The following is a 21,306-nucleotide window of genomic DNA, read 5'->3' on the forward strand; positions in this document are numbered from 1 at the left end:
CTGCTCACTCTGCTGTAGCCCCCCAGTCAAGGCACATATGAGAAGCAATTAGTGAACAACTAAGGTGACACAACTATGAGTTGATGCTTCTCATCTCTCTCCCTTCCTGTCTGTCTGTCCCTACTGGTCTCTCTCTCTCACTTATAAAAAAAAAAGAGCAAGAGCTACCCTTTCTTATTCCTTTTTATCTTTTTAACATGCTACTTAGTAAAGCAATTGTATTGCTTTCTGTATTTTTGCCGTTGTTGCAGAAGTATTTCAGCTACAACACAGTCTTATGTCTAGCCTAGGAATGTAAATCCCGTGTTGACCCAGAGAAGCAACCAATCAACCTACAAATTAACTTTCATCTTAAAAAAATTTTTTTTCAAAGTTGGGAATAACTAGATGCTATCAGGATCTTACTTTCCAAAATGAAAACCAACTGATAATATATCAAAAAACAAATTAGGACTGAATTCTGTGGATATACAGCTACTGAACAATAATTTGATATATGTAACAATCTAAGTTTCATACTTTTAAAAACAAAACAAAGACTATAAATGCGAAGAATTCCTCTCTCCTGAGTTCTGTGCTCTTCTGCTCGAAAATTCCACTCTCAGTTCAAACACATCTAAACCAAACTGACCAGTTTTACCCATAAATCACCTCACCCTCTAAAATAAAATTCCCAGTTCTATTCCCTACTCCAGACTCAAAATCTTAGTCAAACAAAATACTTCCTCTTTCCTGACATGTGCATGGCTGGACTGAATGTTACCTAAGGTACAAAGATTTATAAATCATTTCCCCTGTTCTGAAAGGACTTAAAAAGTCTAGGCTAGAAAACAGGACAAGTAACACACAAATAACCATGATACTGATATGCTATCATGAAAAATGTGCAAGGTGTGACCAAGGGGGAAAACTACTTTAAGTTGCAGATCAAAAAAAGTTTCTAGGCCCTGGCCGGTTGGCTCAGCGGTAGAGCGTCGGCCTGGCGTGCGGGGGACCCGGGTTTGATTCCCGGCCGGGGCACACAGAAGCGCCCATTTGCTTTTTCACCCCTCCCCCTCTCCTTCCTCTCTGTCTCTCTCTTCCCCTCCCGCAGCCAAGGCTCCATTGGAGCAAAGATGGCCCGGGCGCTTGGGATGGCTCCTTGGCCTCTGCCCCAGGCGCTAGAGTGGCTCTGGTCGCATCAGAGCGACACCCCGGAGGGGCAGAGCATCGCCCCCTGGTGGGCAGAGCGTCGCCCCTGGTGGGCGTGCCGGATGGATCACGGTCGGGCGCATGCGGGAATCTGTCTGACTGTCTCTCCCGGTTTCTAGCTTCAGAAAAAAAAAAAAAAAAGTTGCTAGGAAGATGGCAGTTGAAATATGCTCGACAGAGAGGTAGCACAGCCTGGCCAGTGGTGGTGCAGAGGATATCACACTGGCGGGGGCTGCTGAGGACCCAGGCTCAAAACCAGGAGGTTGTGGGCTTGAGTGTGGGCTTGCTGGCCTCAGAACAAAGGTCACTGGCTCGACTGGACCCCCCTTTCCCTCATGGTACGTATGAGGAGCAATCAATGAACAACTGAAGTGACACAACTACGAGTTGATGCTTCTCATCTCCCTCCCTTCCTGCCTCTCTCTCTCAAGGGAAAAATGACGGGCAGGACCCGGGAGAAGACCAGGTCGTTTCAGGCTGAGAATGAGCACAGGAGCAGACGGAGATGAGAATGAACACGGGAGCAGACGGAGGTGAGAATGAACACAGGAGCAGACGGAGGTGAGAAGGAAGGCTGCCCTCAGGAAGCAGAGCAGAGCGACAATGGAAGTGTGTGCTGTGGAGGGGCTGGGACGCGGGTGTGCAGGGGCAGACGGAGGTGAGAAGGAAGGCTGCCCTCAGGAAGCGGAGCAGTGCAGAGTGACAATGGAAGTGTGTGCTGTGGAGGGCTGGGATGCGGGTGTGCAGTGCAGAGTGACAATGGAAGTGTGTGCTGTGGAGGGCTGGGATGCGGGTGTGCAGTGCAGAGTGACAATGGAAGTGTGTGCTGTGGAGGGCTGGGACGCAGGTGTGCAGGGGCAGACGGAGGTGAGAAGGAAGGCTGCCCTCAGGAAGCGGAGCAGTGCAGAGTGACAATGGAAGTGTGTGCTGTGGAGGGCTGGGACGCGGGTGTGCAGTGCAGAGTGACAATGGAAGTGTGTGCTGTGGAGGGCTGGGACGCGGGTGTGCAGTGCAGAGTGACAATGGAAGTGTGTGCTGTGGAGGGCTGGGACGCAGGTGTGCAGGGGCAGACGGAGGTGAGAAGGAAGGCTGCCCTCAGGAAGCGGAGCAGTGCAGAGTGACAATGGAAGTGTGTGCTGTGGAGGGCTGGGATGCGGGTGTGCAGTGCAGAGTGACAATGGAAGTGTGTGCTGTGGAGGGCTGGGATGCGGGTGTGCAGTGCAGAGTGACAATGGAAGTGTGTGCTGTGGAGGGCTGGGACGCGGGTGTGCAGGAGGAAAAGGAGGAGCCAGCGATGGAGAGGTGAGCTCAGCCATACGTCAGGACCGCCGAGCGCCCTTGCTCTGTGGAAGACGGAGCAGCTTCCGGGGCAAGCACGCGTGGTTCTGAGCCAGGGCTCTGACCCGGACTTCCCAGGTTCAACGTGGCTCTTCCCCTTCCCACTGCAGGACCCTGGGCGTTCTACTAACTTCTCTGTGGGGCTAACACGCAAGGACTAAATTAGCTAATAAATGCAATATATCTAGGAAACTATTCTAAAAGCAAATGCTATGGAAATATTTGCTATTTTTACTGTATTTATCCCTGAGAAAGATAAACTGAGCAGCAATGTATACCTAAGTACCTAAGGACTGGGATGGGAATGTCCCTGCCTGCTGTCTACCTTTATCCATGCCTTTCCATCTTCAAGCACAAGTCTTCCTAAGGATTTAAAACTCATTATAAAGTATAACAACTGTGAAGCTCAAATTCTACCCCCTCCCCAACCACCGGAGTAGAAAGTGGTTTCATACATATCCCACCTTTATTTCCTACGTATATGCTATTACCTTGCCAAACACAGTCAAGGTTCCTCAGGATAAAATACTTTTCCAGTTGCTAAATGCAATCCACCAGAACATTCCGTGCAGCTCTTTACAGACCACACACACCTCAATAAGCATTCGTGGTGAGACAGCCTGCAACAGTGTGCGGTGTTGCAGGGAGCCCCCGGGGAGACTGAAGGAAGACTCCTAGTCGATTAAAGATTCACCTTATCAAAATGAACGGCACTTCATGAGTGAAGCGGTCATGAACCCAACGGCCGCAGAGACCTCTGACTCTGACGCTGGCGGTCTGAGCCGCAGAAGCAACCTGAACACGGCTAGTGTGTTTTTTTTAAAAGAAGCATTTGATTTTTTAAAATTTTTTATTTATTTATTTATTTTTTTACAGAGACAGAGAGTGAGTCAGAGAGAGGGACAGACAGACAGGAATGGAAAAAGATGAGAAGCATCAATCATTAGTTTTTCGTTGCGCGTTGCAACACCTTAGTTGTTCATTGATTGCTTTCTCATATGTGCCTTGACCCCGGGCCTTCAGCAGACCGAATGACCCCTTGCTCGAGCCAGCGGCCTTGGGTCCAAGCTGGTGAGCTTTTGCTCAAACCAGATGAGCCCACACTCAAGCTGGCGACCTCGGGGTCTTGAACCTGGGTCCTCTGCATCCCAGTCCGATGCTCTATCCACTGCGCCACTGCCTGGTCAGGCTGACCACAACTAGTTTTTAAAGCAGAACATCTCTTAGAGCTGAAAGCAGAGCCAACAGTGCTCCAGGTAAAAGCGTGCTGTGAACACACTGTCAGTGTGGAGACTAGCCAATTTCTGCTCTCCCACTTTCTTACTTGACCCAAGCAAGTGCGTTTTCCCTCCCTCCGGTGTAATCTCTAACGACAGCAGTCCCTGGTCAAATAGATCTATAATAGAAGCCAACAGCTGCCTTTTCACTCAATATACATAACAGCAAGTGTCAAAATACCAAATGTGACCTTTTATTTATAGCAAAGCCAGTATAAAGAGACACAAAAAAAGTGCAGCGTTTTCCTAATTTAAAGAAAAAAAGATTTAAAAAAATAAAATAAATAAAAATTTTAAAAAAGTGCAACCACGATGCTGTACACCTAAATACAAAATAGTGAATGTCAACTGTAATTAAAATTAAAAGAAGGAAAAAAAAATAGAGCAGTGATTCAAAGAAATGTCTTTTTCCTTCAAAATTGAACTAGAGTCAAACACAGAAACTTTATGCACGCAAACTGTAGAAGTTTGATATATACTCACAAATACATTTAAGTATCATTAATAGCAACACCCAAATCCATGCTTCTTTATGTTGTCAACTCTAAAGCAAAAAATCCCACAGGAACCTCCCATCCCACCCGCTTGTCTGGGACGGCGCATTTGGAAAGGATTCTCCTCCCTAAAATCTATAGCTAAAGAGACACAGTCAGGTGTACAGAGGTATATTACTGAAAAGGGATTTCTATCCAGATACTCAGTTTCACGTACACTGACATTCAGAAATGCTGAGGTCCCTCATGGCTCGTATCTGCCCACTCTAGCAATTCAACAAGAGCTTTTCTCAGTCTCTTAGTCATCAGCCTGTGAATGAGACAACCTGGACACTACACCACACCCCGTTACCTTGAGTATCAGCTTTTGTTAAGTGTTATACCTTCTAGCAGTTAACTGTTTGTTGCTAGTTGTGCAGAGACTTCTAGGACATACTGGGGCAGGGGGACGGATAGAGAGCTCCAGAGCTTGAAAAGAAAACATTGTGACAACCAGACAGAGGTGTCATGTTGACGTAAGTCATCACAAACGTGAAAGCTGCAGATACGGAATGTGGACCTCTATCCTGTCATTGCTGTCCCCCTGCGGTGTCCAGAGGATATAAAACAAGGTCACTAAATCATTATTCATTCACGTTCATGACTAAGCTCTTATTTATGACCCAACGACAACAATTTCATAAACAGTAATATTTCATTCTGTGTCTAAACCTCCCCTGTATAATTATGTAATATGGCCCACTGCTTACATAAGCTCAGAAATGGATCTGGGGAAAAAAAATACTCACAACTGCAGAAGTTAATGACAAGTAGAAATTTTATTCCATAAACAAAACCAAACTTAGTTGTACTGTTTCCAGGTTTTTACGAAGAAACAGCCATCTTACCTACTTCAAACTCATTTTCAGTCTGAGATGAGACTAATTGACTCTTGATACTCTAACTGTAAAGCTTTGTAGACTATTTGCTCTTAATTATATTCCTTTAAAAGTAATTTCTAAATGAAATTATTTTCACAATTCACTGAGATTATTACTCTTTAACCTACAGGAGAACAGAAAGTTAGGATCTAAAAACCTGCATAACTAGAGTACCGAAAGAGGGATTCCACAAGTCTGACGATGTAACTTTTACTAGTAAAAACACCCTGCGCTACAGCTAACCTAAGATCAATTACACGGCTAGTACATTGTGGGACGGGATTTGACTAGTGTTGGTTTTGCCGCAAAGCCTGGGTGTCCTGCCCAGTAGGCCGCCTTTCCCCTAGAGAACCTCTGAAGTGTCCCAGGCACATCAACCCGACCCACCCCCGGGCTTGGGGCTTACCTGTGTCCCATTAAGTCCACGTCACCACCACAACACACTCACCACCACACGCACTTTTCAGCCTCTCTTCCCAGAGTGGACCCAGGTGAGTTTCAGTATTCAAATACAGACATACCATGTTGCCTTATTCTCTTTCTATTGGCCCTGGCTGGTTTGCTCAGTGGATAGAGCGTCAGCCTGGCGTGTGGACATCCCGGGTGAGATCCCCAGTCAGGGCACACAGGAGAAGTGACCATCTGCTTCTCTTGCCCTCCCCCTCCCTCTTCTCTCTTCCCTCTTGGATCCTGTTGGGGTGCACGCAGGAGGAGTCTATCTTCCCTCCTTCCACTTAAAAATATCTTTTTATTATTTAAAAAAAAATTTCCATTGATTTGACAGAGAATGAGAGAGAGGAAGAGAGGGAGAGTGGGAGAAGATGCTGGGGAGAGACAGAAAGAGAAAACAGACAGAAAGGAGAGAGATGAGAAGCATCAACTCATAGTTGCGGCTCCTTAGTTGTTCACTGATTGCTCCTCACATGTGCCTTGACCAGGGCGGGGGCTCCAGCCAAGCCAATGATCCCTGGCTCAAGCCAGCAACCATGGGGTCATGTCTATGATCCCACACTCAAGCCAGAGACCCTGAGCTCAAGCTGGTGAGCCCATGCTCAAGCCAGATGAGTCCTCACTCAAGCCAGTGATCTTGGGGTTCCGAACCTAGGCTGTCAGCGTCCCAGGCCGACGCTCTACCCACTGCGCCACTGCCTGGCCAGGTGTGTGCTCATTTCTTATGTGTCATTTTTATTTCCTCACAACCACCCTCTGAGATAAATATATCATCCCCATTTTACAGCTGAGACATCAAATGACATGCCCCAAATCATAAAGCTCATAAAAAGGGAATCTCAGAAATCAAGTGTCGTTACGTCTGACTCTAAATCCCACAGGACTGTTTTACTGCAAATCCAGCATTTGCCGGAAAGGGTTACACAACATTGCTTTAGGTCACACTAAGCTTAACAGCGGGGGGCTGACATACCACAGTGTGTGGCTAGGGCAGCTCTGAAAGGGGCTCTGGTGGCCAAGTGACAAATCAACAAGCCCTGTCAGTCTAATGAGTGCAACAATAGTCACTGCTCCATAATCTCTCTTCCTGCCTTTCCTTCGAGTGACTTCCACTTATTTACGGCTTCTGTCCATATTCTTGGTCCCAAACTCCTCTTCTCCAAAACTTTAAGGCAGGGGTCCCCAAACTTTTTACACAGGGGGCCAGTTCACTGTCCCTCAGACCATTGGAGGGCCAGACTATAAAAAAAACTATGAACAAATCCTTATGCACACTGCACATATCTTATTTTAAAGTAAGAAAACAAAATGGGAACAAATACAATATTTAAAATAAAGAACAAGTAAATTTAAATCAACAAGCTGACCAGTATTTCAATGGGAACTATGCTCCTGTCACTGACCACCAATGAAAGAGGTGCCCCTTCCGGAAGTGCGGCGGGGGCCGGATAAATGGCCTCAGGGGGCCGCATGTGGCCCGCGCGGGCCGTAGTTTGGGGACCCCTGCTTTAAGGCCTACTAGCTTACTCCCTTCATCCTGAAGTGGCTACATCTCTGTTGATAATGATAAAAAGAAATGACTTCTGGAACTGAGATTTCAAAGGAAAAAATGCTCAGGAAATCTAATTTGCATTGGGAAATCTGGTCTACAGTGAGAAACTTGTAACTGACTTCATGCTTTAAGTATGTTCTATGACCACTGTAACAAGACTGATGTTTGAAATTTTGGTCAAAGTTCTTATTACTTGACATGCTGAAATAAATAATACTGTACTTGTTAATGTCATTTAAAAAAATAGAAAAATAAATCTTTGTACCACTTGACTATTATGGTAGTAGTGTTATTCTTCAAAGTGAAAGAAATTCTTTGCTCAAATGTCCAATAATGAATGAATAAATAAAAGGTGTTGTACCGTACCTACCACATTATTTGGCAATAAAAAACGAAGTACTGGCCCTGGCTGGTTGGCTCAGCAGTAGAGCGTCGGCCTGGTGTGCAGGGCACCCGGGTTCAATTCCCGGCCAGGGCACAAAGGAGAAGCGCCCATTTGCTTCTCCACCCCCCACCCTCCTTCCTCTCTGTCTCTCTCTTCCCCTCCCGCAGCCGAGGCTCCACTGGAGCAAAGATGGCCCAGGCGGTGGGGATGGCTCCTTGGCCTCTGCCCCAGGCGCTAGAGTGGCTCTGGTCGCGGCAGAACGACGCCCCGAAGGGGCAGAGCTTCGTCCTCTGGTGGGCAAAGCGTCGCCCCTGGTGGGCGTGCCAGGTGGATCCCGGTCGGGCACATGCGGGAGTCTGTCTGACTGTCTCTCCCTGTTTCCAGCTTCAGGAAAAAAAAAAAAAAATTGAAGTACTGATACTTGCTACAATAGAGATGAACTCTAAAAACATTATGCTAAGGGAATGAAGCCAGTCACAAAGGAATCGTATTGTATAATTTCATGTATATGAAACGTCCAGGCCCTGGCTGGTTGGCTCAGGGGTAGAGTGTCAGCCTGGTGTGCAGGAAGTCCTGGGCTCGATTCCCCGTCAGGACACACAGGAGAAACGACCATCTGCTTCTCCAGCCCTTCCCTTTCTCTCTCTCTTCTCCTCCCGTAGCCATGGCTGAAATAATCTAAGCAAGTAGGCCCTGGGTGCTGAGGATGGCTCCATGGCCTCGCCTCAAGTGCTGAAATAGCTTGGTTGCCAAGCAACAGAGCAGCAGCCCCAGATGGGCAGAGCACCGCGTTGTAGGGGGCTTGCCAGATGAATCCCAGTCGGGGCGCATGTAGGAGTCTGTCTCTCTGCCTCCCTGCCCCACTTAATTAAAGAAAAAAAAAGAAGTAATGTCCAGAATAGGCAAATTCATGAAGACAAAAAGTGCACTGGTCACTGACTAGGAGGCTGGAGGGATGGCTATAGGACACAGGGTTTCTTTCGGAAATGTTTTGAAAATGAGTGCGAGTGCGGTGATGGTGGCATAACTCTAAGAACATACTGGAAGCCAATGAACTGCACACTTTTATGGCTTTTATAGTTATGTGAGTTATATCTCAATAAAGCTGTTTTTAAAAAAGAAAATTTACGCCTGACCAGGCGGTGGCGCAGTGGATAGAGCATCGGACTGGGATGCAGAAGGACCCAGGTTAGAGACCCTAAGGTTGCCAGCTTGAGCGTGGGCTCATCTGCTTTGAGCAAAGCTCACCAGCTTGGACCCAAGGTTGCTGGCTCGAGCAAGGGGTTACTCAGTCTGCTGAAGGTCAAGGCACAGATGAGAAAGCAATCAATGAACAACTAAGGTGTTGCAACGAAAAACTGATGATTGATGCTTCTCATCTCTCTCCGTTCCTGTCTGTCTGTCCCTATCTATCCCTCTCTCTCTCTCTCCGTTAAAAAAAAGAAAATTTACTAAAATAAAGATTCAAAAGTCCATTGAGGAAATAATGTTAATGGTTTTCATATTAAAAAAGAACACGCCCTGGCCAGTTGGCTCAGCGGTAGAGCATCGGCCTAGCGTGCGGAGGACCCGGGTTCGATTCCCGGCCAGGGCACACAGGAGAAGCGCCCATTTGCTTCTCCACCCTTCCGCCGCGCTTTCCTCTCTGTCTCTCTCTTCCCCTCCCACAGCCGAGGCTCCACTGGAGCAAAGATGGCCCGGGCGCTGGGGATGGCTCTGTGGCCTCTGCCCCAGGCGCTAGAGTGGCTCTGGTCGCAACATGGCGACACCCAGGATGGGCAGAGCGTCGCCCCTGGTGGGCGTGCCGGGTGGATCCCGGTCGGGCGCATGCGGGAGTCTGTCTGACTGTCTCTCCCTGTTTCCAGCTTCAGAAAAATGAAAAATGAAAAAAAAAAAAAAAAAAAGAACACAATGTCAAGATTTTGCCCTCTTAGTTAAACAAATTCTGTCCTTTCTACAAGTCCTGTCCAAAGTGTTTAACAAGCCCTGCCTGGATAGCTCAATTGGTTAGAGCAGTGGTTCTCAACCTTTCTAATGCCGTGACCCCGCAATACAGTTCCTCATGTTGCGGTGACCCCAAACCAAAAAATAATTTTGGTGGCTACTTCAAAACTGTAATATATGCATTATGTATTTTCCAATGGCTTTAGGCGACCCCTGTGTTTTGGTTGTTCGACCCCCGCCGGGGTCGCGACCCACAGGTTGAGAACAGCTGGGTTAGAGCATCATCCTGAGACTCAAAGGCTACCTGCCGACTGGATCCTGGTCAGGGCACATACAGGAACAGGTTGATGTTTCTGTCCCTCTCTCTCTCTCCCTGCCCCCTCTCTAAAAAAATCAATAAATAGCCTGACTAGGTGGTGGCACAGCGGAGAGAGCATCAAATTGGGACATGGAGAACCCAGGTTCGAGACCCCGAGGTCACCAGCTTGAGCATCAGCTCATCTGGCTTGAGCAAGGCTCACCAGCTTGAGCCCACGGTCACTGGCTTGAGCAAGGGGTCACTCGCCCTGCTGTAGCTCCCCTGGTCAAGGCACATATGAGAAATCAATGAACAACTAAGGTGCCGCAACAAAGAACTGATGCTTCTCATCTCTCTCCCTTCCTGTCTGTCTGTCCCTATTTGTCCCTCTCTGTCTCTCTCACACACACACACACAAATATAAATAAAATAAAAATCAATAAATAGAATTAGACAAAATGCATAACAAAACAAAGTTCTGGATGGGTTAGACTGTTTAACAACAGATGTTACAGAGCTCTTGCACACTAAAGCACTTTTGTGATCACTGACATTGTCACAGTTCAGGGGAAAGCACTTATTATATAATAATTTTCTAGTATTTAATAAATATGGTTGCTTCAGCAGCTTGTAATTTTAATGTTCTGAACCAAAGACCTTCCATTTGTAGGTCAGGATCTGACTGTAGACGTTCAGTCCTTATGCGATAGACGTTACAGTCCCCTGTCTGAGGCTCACGAGGACATCCTGAGAGCGCGGAGCAGGTAACAAAGTGGGAAACAGCCCTGGTTGGTCAGCTCATTCGCTTCCGGTGTCGACCCGAAATGCCAAGGTTGTGGGTTCCACCCCCGGTCAGGGCACATAAAGGAAACAACTACAGAATGCACAACTAAGTGGAACAACAAATGATTGCTTCTTTCTCTCTCCCCTCTCTGTCTCTCTACAAAGCAATCAATGATAAGTAAGTAAATAAAATTACTTTTTTAAATGGAAAACGACCCCCTCCCCAAGTCTCTGACATCTCCAAGCCACCCGTCTCCATACTCGAGGAAAAGGAAAATGTCACAGACGCCAGCCACCTCCTGGACCAGGAGATGCTTTCCCCCTACTTCTCATGTTTTGGGGGCGATGGGGAGGGTGCTGGGTTAACCCTTCCCAGGTCAGGAGGAATGACTTCATGTGGCTGGCAGTTCAGGGTTTAAAGAAAACCGGGCCTCCGTGGCCAACATCCTGCACCTGGGAGCAAGCTGCCCCAGGGAGCCCTCCTCTGATTTTTACGCTGGAAATCTTGTAAGGCAGGTTCCTGTCCTGCCTATGACCTGACTGCTTGTCCACTGCTGAGGTCCAGTAGAGGAAGGTGCTTGCTTGCCCACAGACAGAAGCCACATTCCCCAATATTCTTTTTATCAGTACCAAACACCTTGGCTCCTAATTATCTTACCCCCCCCCCAATTAGTTCAGAATACTAGCAGGGAAGAGGGTATCAGTTATTGAGACCCCTTAAATACCCTAACCCCAGTCCAAGCACTTTTAAAAAGAACAAGAATGAAATGTTTTCAGGAATAAACACACTACCAGACAACAACGTGCATGTAATAACCAACTCTAAAGAGAAAAACTTTGATTCGAGATAAGGGAGACGCTCCTTCATGTACCAGAGGAGACTCTGGGGAGGCACTCAGAACTCTTCAGAAAGAACACTCCGCAAATCCACCCAGGTGCTCTGTGCTGGTCACTGCCATCCTTGCTGCAAAGGGCTGAGTCCTCAAAGAAAAGCCATCTATCTCTAGATCATTTACCGTGATCAGCAGCAGCTTTGCTTAATGGTCAATCTTCTTAAATTAATTCAATAAAGCTTTTAAAAATTTCTTTTTTACAAAACGTTTCTCTCTCTAGGGATGAGAAATAATGAGGTTAATAATAGACTTATACGAAGCAAAGGACATCTCCTTAAGACCGAAACCCAAGTCTTCTTTATCGACTCTCTAATCTGGCAAAAATCTCAGCCACGTTAAATTTTAACTTCATTCAGGTAAGAAAAAGGTGTGAATACACATAATTCTTCACAGAAGAGCTGTTCTGAAGAGAGTTTCCGTAACATAACACTGAAACTCAAATCCCATGTGCAAAGCATTGATATGTGGGGAAAATATGGAAATGACTATTTTACGATGGTTAAAAATAATGAGCCTAAGGAATCAAATCAAGCCATTGATGTAAAAGTGCTTCAAAAACTATATATGAAGCACAATATACAATGAAAGAATACCTGACCAGGTGGTGGCACAGTGATAGAGTGTCGGACTGGGATGCGGAGGACCCAGGTTCAAGATCCCGAGGTCGCCAGCTTGAGTGCGGGCTCATCTGCTTTGAGCAAAGCTCACCAGCTTGGACCCAAGGTTGCTGGCTCGAGCAAGGGGTTACTCAGTCTGCTGAAGGCCCGCGGTCAAGGCACATATGAGAAAGCAATCAATGAACAACTAAGGTGTTGCAACGAAAAACTGAGGATTGATGCTTCTCATCTCTCTCCGTTCCTGTCTGTCTGTCCCTATCTATCCCTCTCTCTGACTCTCTCTGTGTAAAAAAGAAAAGAAAAGGAACTGCTATGCCCTGGCTGAGTAGCTCAGCCGAGGTTGTGGGTTTGATCGCCAGTCAGAGCACATACGAGAATGCATATATAAATGGATCAACAAATCGATGTTTCTCTCTTCCTCTCCCCATTCCTCTCTCTCTCTCTCTCAAATCATTCACTAAATTAAAAAATAATAACTGTTATGAGTACTTAGTAAAATGCCCCTCACCATATACCTCATATTTATTTTTGTTTCATTGTATCTTCAAAAGTTTGTGCATAATCTACACACTGAGAATAAGCTGAGGAAATGTTACCACACACAGACGGAAATAAAAGGAATGCATGTGCTCTGTATCTGAAATGATAAAATAAACACACTAAAAACTGTCTGCAGAAGCACGGCCCACTGTCAGCATAAGCAAGGAGGAACCGTATGGGAGTGAAGCCCAAAGCCAAGCAGGAAGACAGCTGATGAGATTTGTGCTAAATCTGGCCATATTATTCTTGATGCTTCCCTAGTTCCAAGAACGCCTAATAAAGAAAATGTCAGCTCTCACAGGAAGAAGTGCTGAGATTTCATTTCAAAACTGAGATTCTGCTACCTGTTACTATAAACTACCACAGCAATGCCACAAGACCTAACTTTTACTGAGCACTTACGGTAGGTCTGGCATCGTTTTAAATGGTCTGCGTGGATTAACTCAATCCTCACAACAATCCAAGGACATGGGCACCATTACAACCCCTATTTTACAGAGAAGGACTGTAGAGATAGCCCGAGTAACTTGCCTAACGTCACAGCGCGGGGAAGTGATGAAGTCTGGATCTGAATATCGAAACTGCCTCAGTTGTTCATTGCCGTAGTTTTCCAACTACAGTCTATGCAACATTTCGGCTCCAGGAATTCTACTTGCAAAATATATTCTGTCCATTTAAAAATCACCGTGGAGCCTGACCTGTGGTGGCGCAGTGGATAAAGCGCTGACCTGGAATGCTGGGGTCGCTAGTTTGAAACCCTGGGCTTCATACAAGAAGCAACTACTGTGAGTTGATGCTTCCATTTGTCCATCCCCCCTTTCTCTCTCTCTCTCTCTAAAAGTCAATAAGTAAAATCTTTAAGAAAAACAAAATAAATAGAAGTATATTAGTAAAAAAAAAATCAGTGAAAACATCAGAATGTAAATTTTCAAACTGTATGTAACACACCAGAGGGAACCGATCTGACTTTCTGCTGCCAGACCAAGTCGCTTGTGTGCAGAGATCTCAGCACAAAGTCAGTCCTGTCCCTCACGAGGTCTCACTTAAGTTCCTGAGTGTTCCGTTGATTTGGAAGATGTAACTGCATTGATTTTTTTTAAGCTCAGACCAGCGCTGTCTGCTCAGGTAGGAAGAGCACACAAGCACCAACACCGCGCACGGCGCTGGTGCGTCTCCTCGCAGCACACGAGCACCGAGTGAGCACGGGCACACGTCCCGTCCATTTCCATTCTGGGACCTTCTCACCTGACATAGTCAAGGTAAGAAACACATAATTATGATTTTGAAATTTTTCTACCGTTCCTCCCATCTCCTGTTGGTCACTCCTCTTTCTAGGCACCACATTTAACTGAAGGGTAGGTACCCTGAGATGGCAAGGGAAACCGTTAAAAAGAAACACTCCTCCTCTACCCCACTGCAGCCTCACATACCCGTCCACTCCGGACCTGCGTCCACAATCCCCTGCCCTTCCACTCTGCCGGTCAGGTCTCTGACTCCATCCAGTCCCCTCTTCCACTGACCCTATACTGCTGTTCACTGGCCAGTCCAACGGGTTTCCTGTCCTCACCGCTACCCTTTACCTGGCTGAGGGTCCACGAGCCGTCATTAAAATGATACTCTACCGATGCCCTAAACACCTCTGCTCCAGGGAACTGGGAAACCCCAACCCCGAGGAAGCCTTCTGTGGGCTCACACACACACACACACACACACACACACACACACACACACACACACAGGCACCGAGGGAGCTGAGCACTCCCACAGATGGTCAACATGCAGCTGGCTCATCACACTGCACGCTCATGACCACCGACTTCCAGGACACCTCCACGCTGCTGGACAGTCCTACTGTCACCGGTCGGCAGGCTCCCTCTGCAACTATTCCTGTATTTCAAACATTTTCCACTTACTTCAAACCTTGGACTTCCATCCCTCCCATCTCCACGGCAACGCAGCAGAAGACTTAACCTACCTATCGGAAAGAGCTGTCCTCATCCTGTGCTTGCCTTGTTCAACTGGACAAAGGAGTGAGATCTTTTCCCTGGGCCTTGACCGGGCCCTTCCCATCTTTCTCAGGAAGCTTATGCCATGACTTCCTCTTTCTCCTCCTGTTCAGGTGACAGTTCCTGCTCTCAACTAGAGCATTCCCATAGATTATTCAGTCTGTTTTATATATGGGAATTCCACCTGAAACTTCTTCGCAAAACAGTCTTTTCTGCTAAAACAGTGAATGTTTTATGTATGTCCTCTTACGTACATAAAGCCCCAAAGAAAGTCGCACAAAAGAAGTGACTGCACATATCATTAGGACAAAAACAAGAACAGGTCATGAACTGGATGTCACCCACATCACTGTACAAACCGCTAACGTGGATAATGCCAACATTTTCAGAAATAAAGACCAGAGTTTCACCAAATTCTAAAACCACTGTGATTCTCTGTATGCTTTACGATTTTTTTTTAAAAAACTGAGATATAACTGATCTATATAACACTGTACATGTTTAAGCTGTACAACGTGTTGATTCCATACATTTCTATCACAATAGGATTGCGACCACAGCATTAGCCAACCGCCTCTTACCACCTTGCATGACCATACTGTACCACGAAGAGCTCTGTTAAAACGGGGTGGGGAAGAGGCAGGGCAGAATTTGTTAGTGTTATTCTAATAAGCAGTGAATCCGACGGCGTGATTTTCTGACTTGGTCTAGACGAGGGAGAGAGGGGAGGCAGGAGGAAGCAACAAACAAATGTCCCAGTGACACATACAGCCTTTTAAAAGCGTGAAATACACTGTAGCACAAATCCGGAACCATCCGCGATCCTTAAGAAACAGTTTGACAGCATCCTGATACATCTTTGTAACAAAGTATCCACAGAGGGAGAGATGGGCAAGCCCAACCGCGGATATTCCCTTCACCTGCCCTGAACGAGCCAGCAGCTGGAAAAGGAGCGGGCATTCCCTTCCCTGGCGACGCCCTTCCTCCTGGAAGCCGCCCCCCGGGCCGGGCCCGGCCGGGCCGGCTCCCCACTGCCCCCCGCGGCCTCCGCCGGGGCCGGGCTGCCCGCACGCGTCTCCGCTGTTCCTTCATTCTGCACCCACCGCTGAGCTCTCGGAAGCCTCTGAGATGCGCTGGGATGAAGGATGCCCCATACAAGGAGGCGGGTGACCAGCGGGCTGACAGCTCCCCGGCCCACAATAAAGCCCGAGTGGAACCGCGGACACTTCAAAGGGAAAATCGGCAGCCACAGGCGTCGGGGTCCAAGGCCGCCGGGGGTCCGGGGGTGGGGGTCGGGGCCGGGCGGGGGGCACGGGCAGGCCGCCTCCCGGTCCTCCGAGCTCCCTTCGCCGCAGGGGGCCTCCCCTCCCTCCCTTCCTTCTTCCCCTCCCTTCTTCCTCTTCTCCTTTCCTTCTTCCTCCCCTCCCTTCCTTCCTTCTTCCTTCCCCGACGCCCCCGCTCCCCGCCCGGCCCGCCGCCCCCGGCCCGGCCCGGCCCGGCCGCCGCTCACCCGCGGACTCCCCGGTGTTGATCCAGTCGGGGTTGGCGATGCTGGCGATGGCGAAGATGTCGGCGGCGAGGAAGAGACATCCTGAGATGATGGTCAGTTTATCCATCTCCCCGCCCCGCGCCCCCCCCCACCACCCCCCGAGCCCCGGGCAGGCCGCGGCCTCACGCCTCGCGCCCCATGGGCCGCCGCCGGGGCCCGGAGTGTCCGCGCCGCCGCCCGCAGCCGCCCCCTCGGCCCGCGCCGCTCGCGCCCTCCGCGCGCGCCCGGGACCAGCAGCCGCGGCGCGGCCCGCACAGCCGGATCCGCCGCCCGCCCCGGAAGTGCTCGGCGTGTCCCCGCCCCCTCACCCGGAAGTGAAGCCGCCGCGGAGGCGGGGGTGGCGACGCCGGCGTGCATGCGTCGAGTCCTCCGTTCTGCGCCGCCGTCCTGGCGCCGCCGAGCCGCACCGGCTGCTCGGGACCCGCTCCCTCGGGCCGCGGCGCAGGCGTGCTCCGCTCCGGGTCTCTTCAGGCCGGCCACGCTGCCTGGCCCGTGAATAGTGACACTGTCCTCGTGCTAATGACCCCGTGGTCACCAGATGTCTCACGTGGGGAGCAGTGGGGGCGCCGGGCGTCCCGCTGGAGGGCCTGCACTGCGCGCGTCCGTCCTGCGGCGTCGCCAGCTTGGGTCTGCGCCAGGCCGCGCGGGACCGTCCACGCACACCGGCCGTGCGCGTGTAAGACCGGGTGCCAGCTCGTGGGAGGCCGGGGCTGTGCTGGGGAAGAGGCGGAGACTCTCAAACCGCCCTGGCGTGGTTGCTCAGTGGTTAGCGCATCTTCCCCACATCCATCCCCGGACAGGGCATCTCCATCAACGAATGAATGAATGAATAAGTAAGCGGGAACAACAAATCCATGTTTCTCTCTCTTTAAAATCAATCAATAAAAGCCCGTTGAAAACTTGTCTATAAAGATAATTTCAGATGTTGATCTATGCATTAAGTTGGACTCGGTTAAATGGTGAGGTGGGGGTGGGGGTGGGTAGGGGTCACGGAGGGTTTACACGGATCACAGCGGTTCTGAAGCCCGGACCTAGGAAGATCCCAGACAGAGGGAGAAGTGCGCCCAGCCCTGGGGGCACGGAAGACGTCGGCCTGTCCTGGGGCTGCGCAGCGACGTATCCGTTTATTCCAAGTGCGAGGCGGAGGCACTGGAGGGGTTTGGCAGGAGAGAGAAGATCTTACGGCGGGGGAAGGGAGGCAGGGGTCGTGAAAGCAAGGATATGGATGAATAAGCCAGGTAGTCCAGGAGAGAAATGTTTTGCTCTGGCTGGGATGGGAGTAGTGAAGATGCAGAAAAGTTGGACAGTTTGAATGCTTTTTTTAGGCAGAGGGAACAGCTAGCCGATAACGGGGTTGAAGGACAGGACTCAGGAATGACTCGAATTTTCAACCTGAGTCACCAGGTGTTTAGTGATAGTTTATTTTTTACTACTTGGGGCCTAAGGAGCCGCTTTGGTTGGATGGATAACAAAGGGAGGGGGGAGACATTGACACAATTTGTTAGCAATAAAGATAATTTATCCACCTAGAGTTGTGCGACCTAGGGGAGATTTTCTTTTCTTTCACGGGTCATGGACCAAATCACCATTAACTCTGACTTTGGATCCAGCTCTTCCTTCCAGGTAGTCTACTGTGCGGCACCCAGATGAGACTCTCATTTCCTCCCTCAGCGCCACCTAGCTTATCTCTAGAAAGACCCAGAAGAGGGATGTCTGTCCATATTCTTGGAATGCTTACCTGTCCACAAAACTCAGTGAATTTAAACTTCCACCAAATCCAACAGCCTTGCAGAGACGCATAGAGTTAGCCGTGTCACCACATAGATCGGGGAAAGAGCGATTAGACTGCTCGTCTATAGACAATCAGACACTGGTCTATTGAAGGGGGAGGATTTTTTTTTTTAATTATTATACCATTTATTTTTCTTCTGTCACAGAAATTGGCACAAGTTGACTTGTATATTCAAGAAATTCAGATATGCACATCATATTACTGCAGGAGGTCTTCACTTTTTGTTTGTTTATTTAAGTACTGGAGAAGTTTGATGAAATATTCTTTCTTTATTGTCTGATGTTCCTATTACCCACTAATAGAAGAAACTCCAGCCTGGCAGTGGCGCAGTGGATAGAGCATCGGATTGGGACACAGAGGATCCAGGGTCAAAACCCCAAGGTCGCCAGCTTGAGTGTGGGCTCATCTGGTTTGAGCACAGCTCACTAGCTTGAGCCCAAGGTCGCTGGCTTGAGAAAGGGGTCACTCATGCTGCTGTAGCTCCCCGGTCAAGGCATATATGAGAAAGCAATCAATGAACAACCAAGGTGCCACAACGAAGAATTGATGCTCCTCATCTCCCTTCCTGTCTGTCTGTCCCTCTCTTTGTCTCACAAAAAAAAACCCTAAACAGCCTGACCTGTGGTGGCGCAGTGGATAAAGCGTCGACCTGGAAATGCTGAGGTCGCCGGTTCGAAACCCTGGGCTCGCCTGGTCAAGGCACATATGGGAGTTGATGCTTCTAGTTCCTCCCCCCTTCTCTCTGTCTCTGTCTCTCCTCTCTCTCTCTCTCTCTCTTCTCTCTAAAATGAAAAAAAAAAAAACCCTAAACAAACAAAAAAACCTCCAACTGTACAGTTCTGTCCACCAATGTTCACCGCTGCTCTGCTGATGAGAATCCCAGGGTGAAATTTTGAAACCATTTGTCTATTCCAACTCCAACTGAGGGGAGTGATGATGACTTCATTCTTGTGTTTGAGAAATACAAGTCTAGATTCCTCCTACCAAACAGCAGTTCCCAGTCCTTCCTGCCTCTGCCCCTCCACAAAAGGTTTCGGATTTAAGATTAAACTGTAAAAACAACCAGTATGGAGTTTAATATTTTAAAACATATTTCAGTGTTGTTTTTTTAACAGATACATGGCTGCACATCGCTATAGACAATGGGGGTGGGGAAGAGCGACCAAATACTATGTTTACAGATTTCCCATTAATCCTATTTTCAGCCCACATCCATCTCTCTCTCTCTCTCTCTCTCTCTCTCTGAACTGAGAGGAGGGGAGATAGTGAGGCAGACTCCCGCATGTGCTCCAACCTCCCACATCCTGTTCCCTGTGGGTCTAACAATCAGGGCGATCTTGGCATCTACTGGAAGGAGTGTTTTCAGTCCGGGTTGGAGCAGAGGCAGGTGAGCCCCTGTGCCAGGCCCTGAGATGCTCCCCTTCACAGAAACTAAGGTGACCAATCATCCTCCTTTAGGGAGGACAGTCCTTCTTTTGTAAGTTCCGTTCTCCCTCGAAAAGTGTCCTCTTACATGTCCTTTTTGATATCGGAAGACTCATCTGTCAATGTCCGTCTTCAATTGATGCAGAATCGATCCATTGTGTGTGATGGGACGTATTTGTATCTAAATGAGTACTTTTTTCTTACAAGTATTATTAAAAATTAATAGGCATGTAAGCATAATGCCAATATAAAATATTATAAATGTTTTTATTATGCATTTATCATATTATAGTGTATTCCTGTTGCAATGAATACAATGTTTCTTTTATTTATGATATCGTCTTCTTCAATTTATTTTTGTCCTCCTTTTCATTGTAAAAAGGTTGGTCACCTCACAGAAACCCCAGTGCAGCCCTGCCGCATTCCCACAGCCTCTCTCCAGACCCTCACGGACAGGAAATGGAGGAAGAGGATGTGTTGTGTGGTAGAATTAATTTGGTATCCGGAAAGATGTTTCACCAGATGGTTTGGAGGAGGAAACGAGCCATCCATCCCAAGCAGCCACCTGCAGGAGACTCCTTGCGGCGGGGGACAGGACGACTCTATTCCCCATGTGCCAACCAGCCTTTGCCACACAGGATGGACCCGGCAAGAACTCTGCTTCTCCCGTTTATTGTGTGGGTGGAGCCACAGAAACAGCTGAAGAAGCTCGAGCCTGCCCACGTGTGGACGTCTCCGCACAGTGCCTGACACTGGATGGGTGCTTGATGACAATTTGTTGAAGGCTGGAGATTGCAAGGTACTTAGCCTCTCCGGCCCGTCAGGGTGGGAAGGACAACAGGACCCTTCCTCATTCTGTTGTTTTCTGTTTCTTCTAGGAGTTATTTTTGATCATTTATATTTTCCTAAAACTGCCCACCCCATCTGTATTTTGTGTGTGTGTTTAAAGATTTTAAAATTTATTGATTTTAGAGAGAGAGAGGAAAAAAAAGGTGGAGGGGAGGAGCAGGAAGCATCAACTCCCAGTTGCATCTCGCATGTGCCCTGACCAGGCAAGTCCAGGGTTTCCAACAGGCGACCTCAGCGTCGCGGGTCCATGCTTCATCCACCGGGCCACCACAGGTCAGACTCCCTGTGTTTGTCAAAATCTCAGTTCCAGGAGGTCGGGCCCTTGTTTGTCTTGCTGAGTGTTGTGTCCTCACCACGCACACACGTAGAGCAAGCTTCTGGTGTGAGTGAACTTATGTGGGAGAAAGGGTTGTTTTGGAAACAACAACAACAAAAAAGGAAGAATTAATTCCTCTCTGAACAATGATTCATTTTTATTTTTTATTTATTTATTATTTATTACAGAGACAGAGAGAGAGTCAGAGAGAGGGATAGACAGGGACAGACAGACAGGAACGGAGAGAGATGAGAAAGAAGCATCAATCATTAGTTTTTCATTGCGCGTTGCAACACCTTAGTTGTTCATTGATTGCTTTCTCATATGTGCCTTGACCCCGGGCCTTCAGCAGACTGAGTGAGCAGTGCTTGAGCCAGTGACCTTAGGTTCAAGCTGGTGAGCTTTTGCTCAAACCAGATGAGCCCGAGCTCAAGCTGGCGACCTCGGGGTCTTGAACCTGGGTCCTCTGCATCCCAGTCCGATGCTCTATCCACTGCGCCACCGCCTGGTCAGGCTATTTTTTATTTTTCAGGTCACCTTTGACCTTGACTCATTCATAATATCCATGAAAAAAAGTGCAGGTCCATAGCGGCTGGAACTGTTGATGGCTGATGTAACAATATGTCAGAATGCAACATTCGGGGCAGTTCAGCCGGGGCGCCTGCGCTGGCCGGACCGTCCCCCGGG

General features: G+C 48.4%; 1 protein-coding gene across 1 annotated transcript in view; it reads right to left on the reverse strand.

Moving 5' to 3' along the window:
* The window catches only part of MOSMO (modulator of smoothened), a 39,924-nt gene extending 23,612 nt beyond the window's left edge, over positions 1-16,312 (reverse strand). The window contains exon 1 of the mRNA XM_066275897.1: positions 16,199-16,312. Coding sequence (XP_066131994.1) covers positions 16,199-16,304 — 106 coding nt within the window. The 5' untranslated portion in view covers positions 16,305-16,312. The remainder of the gene's footprint in view (positions 1-16,198) is intronic.
* Between the last annotated feature and the right edge of the window lie 4,994 nt (positions 16,313-21,306).

This window comes from Saccopteryx bilineata, chromosome 4 (assembly GCF_036850765.1).
Source record: "Saccopteryx bilineata isolate mSacBil1 chromosome 4, mSacBil1_pri_phased_curated, whole genome shotgun sequence".
NCBI classification, from domain to species: Eukaryota; Metazoa; Chordata; class Mammalia; order Chiroptera; family Emballonuridae; genus Saccopteryx; species Saccopteryx bilineata.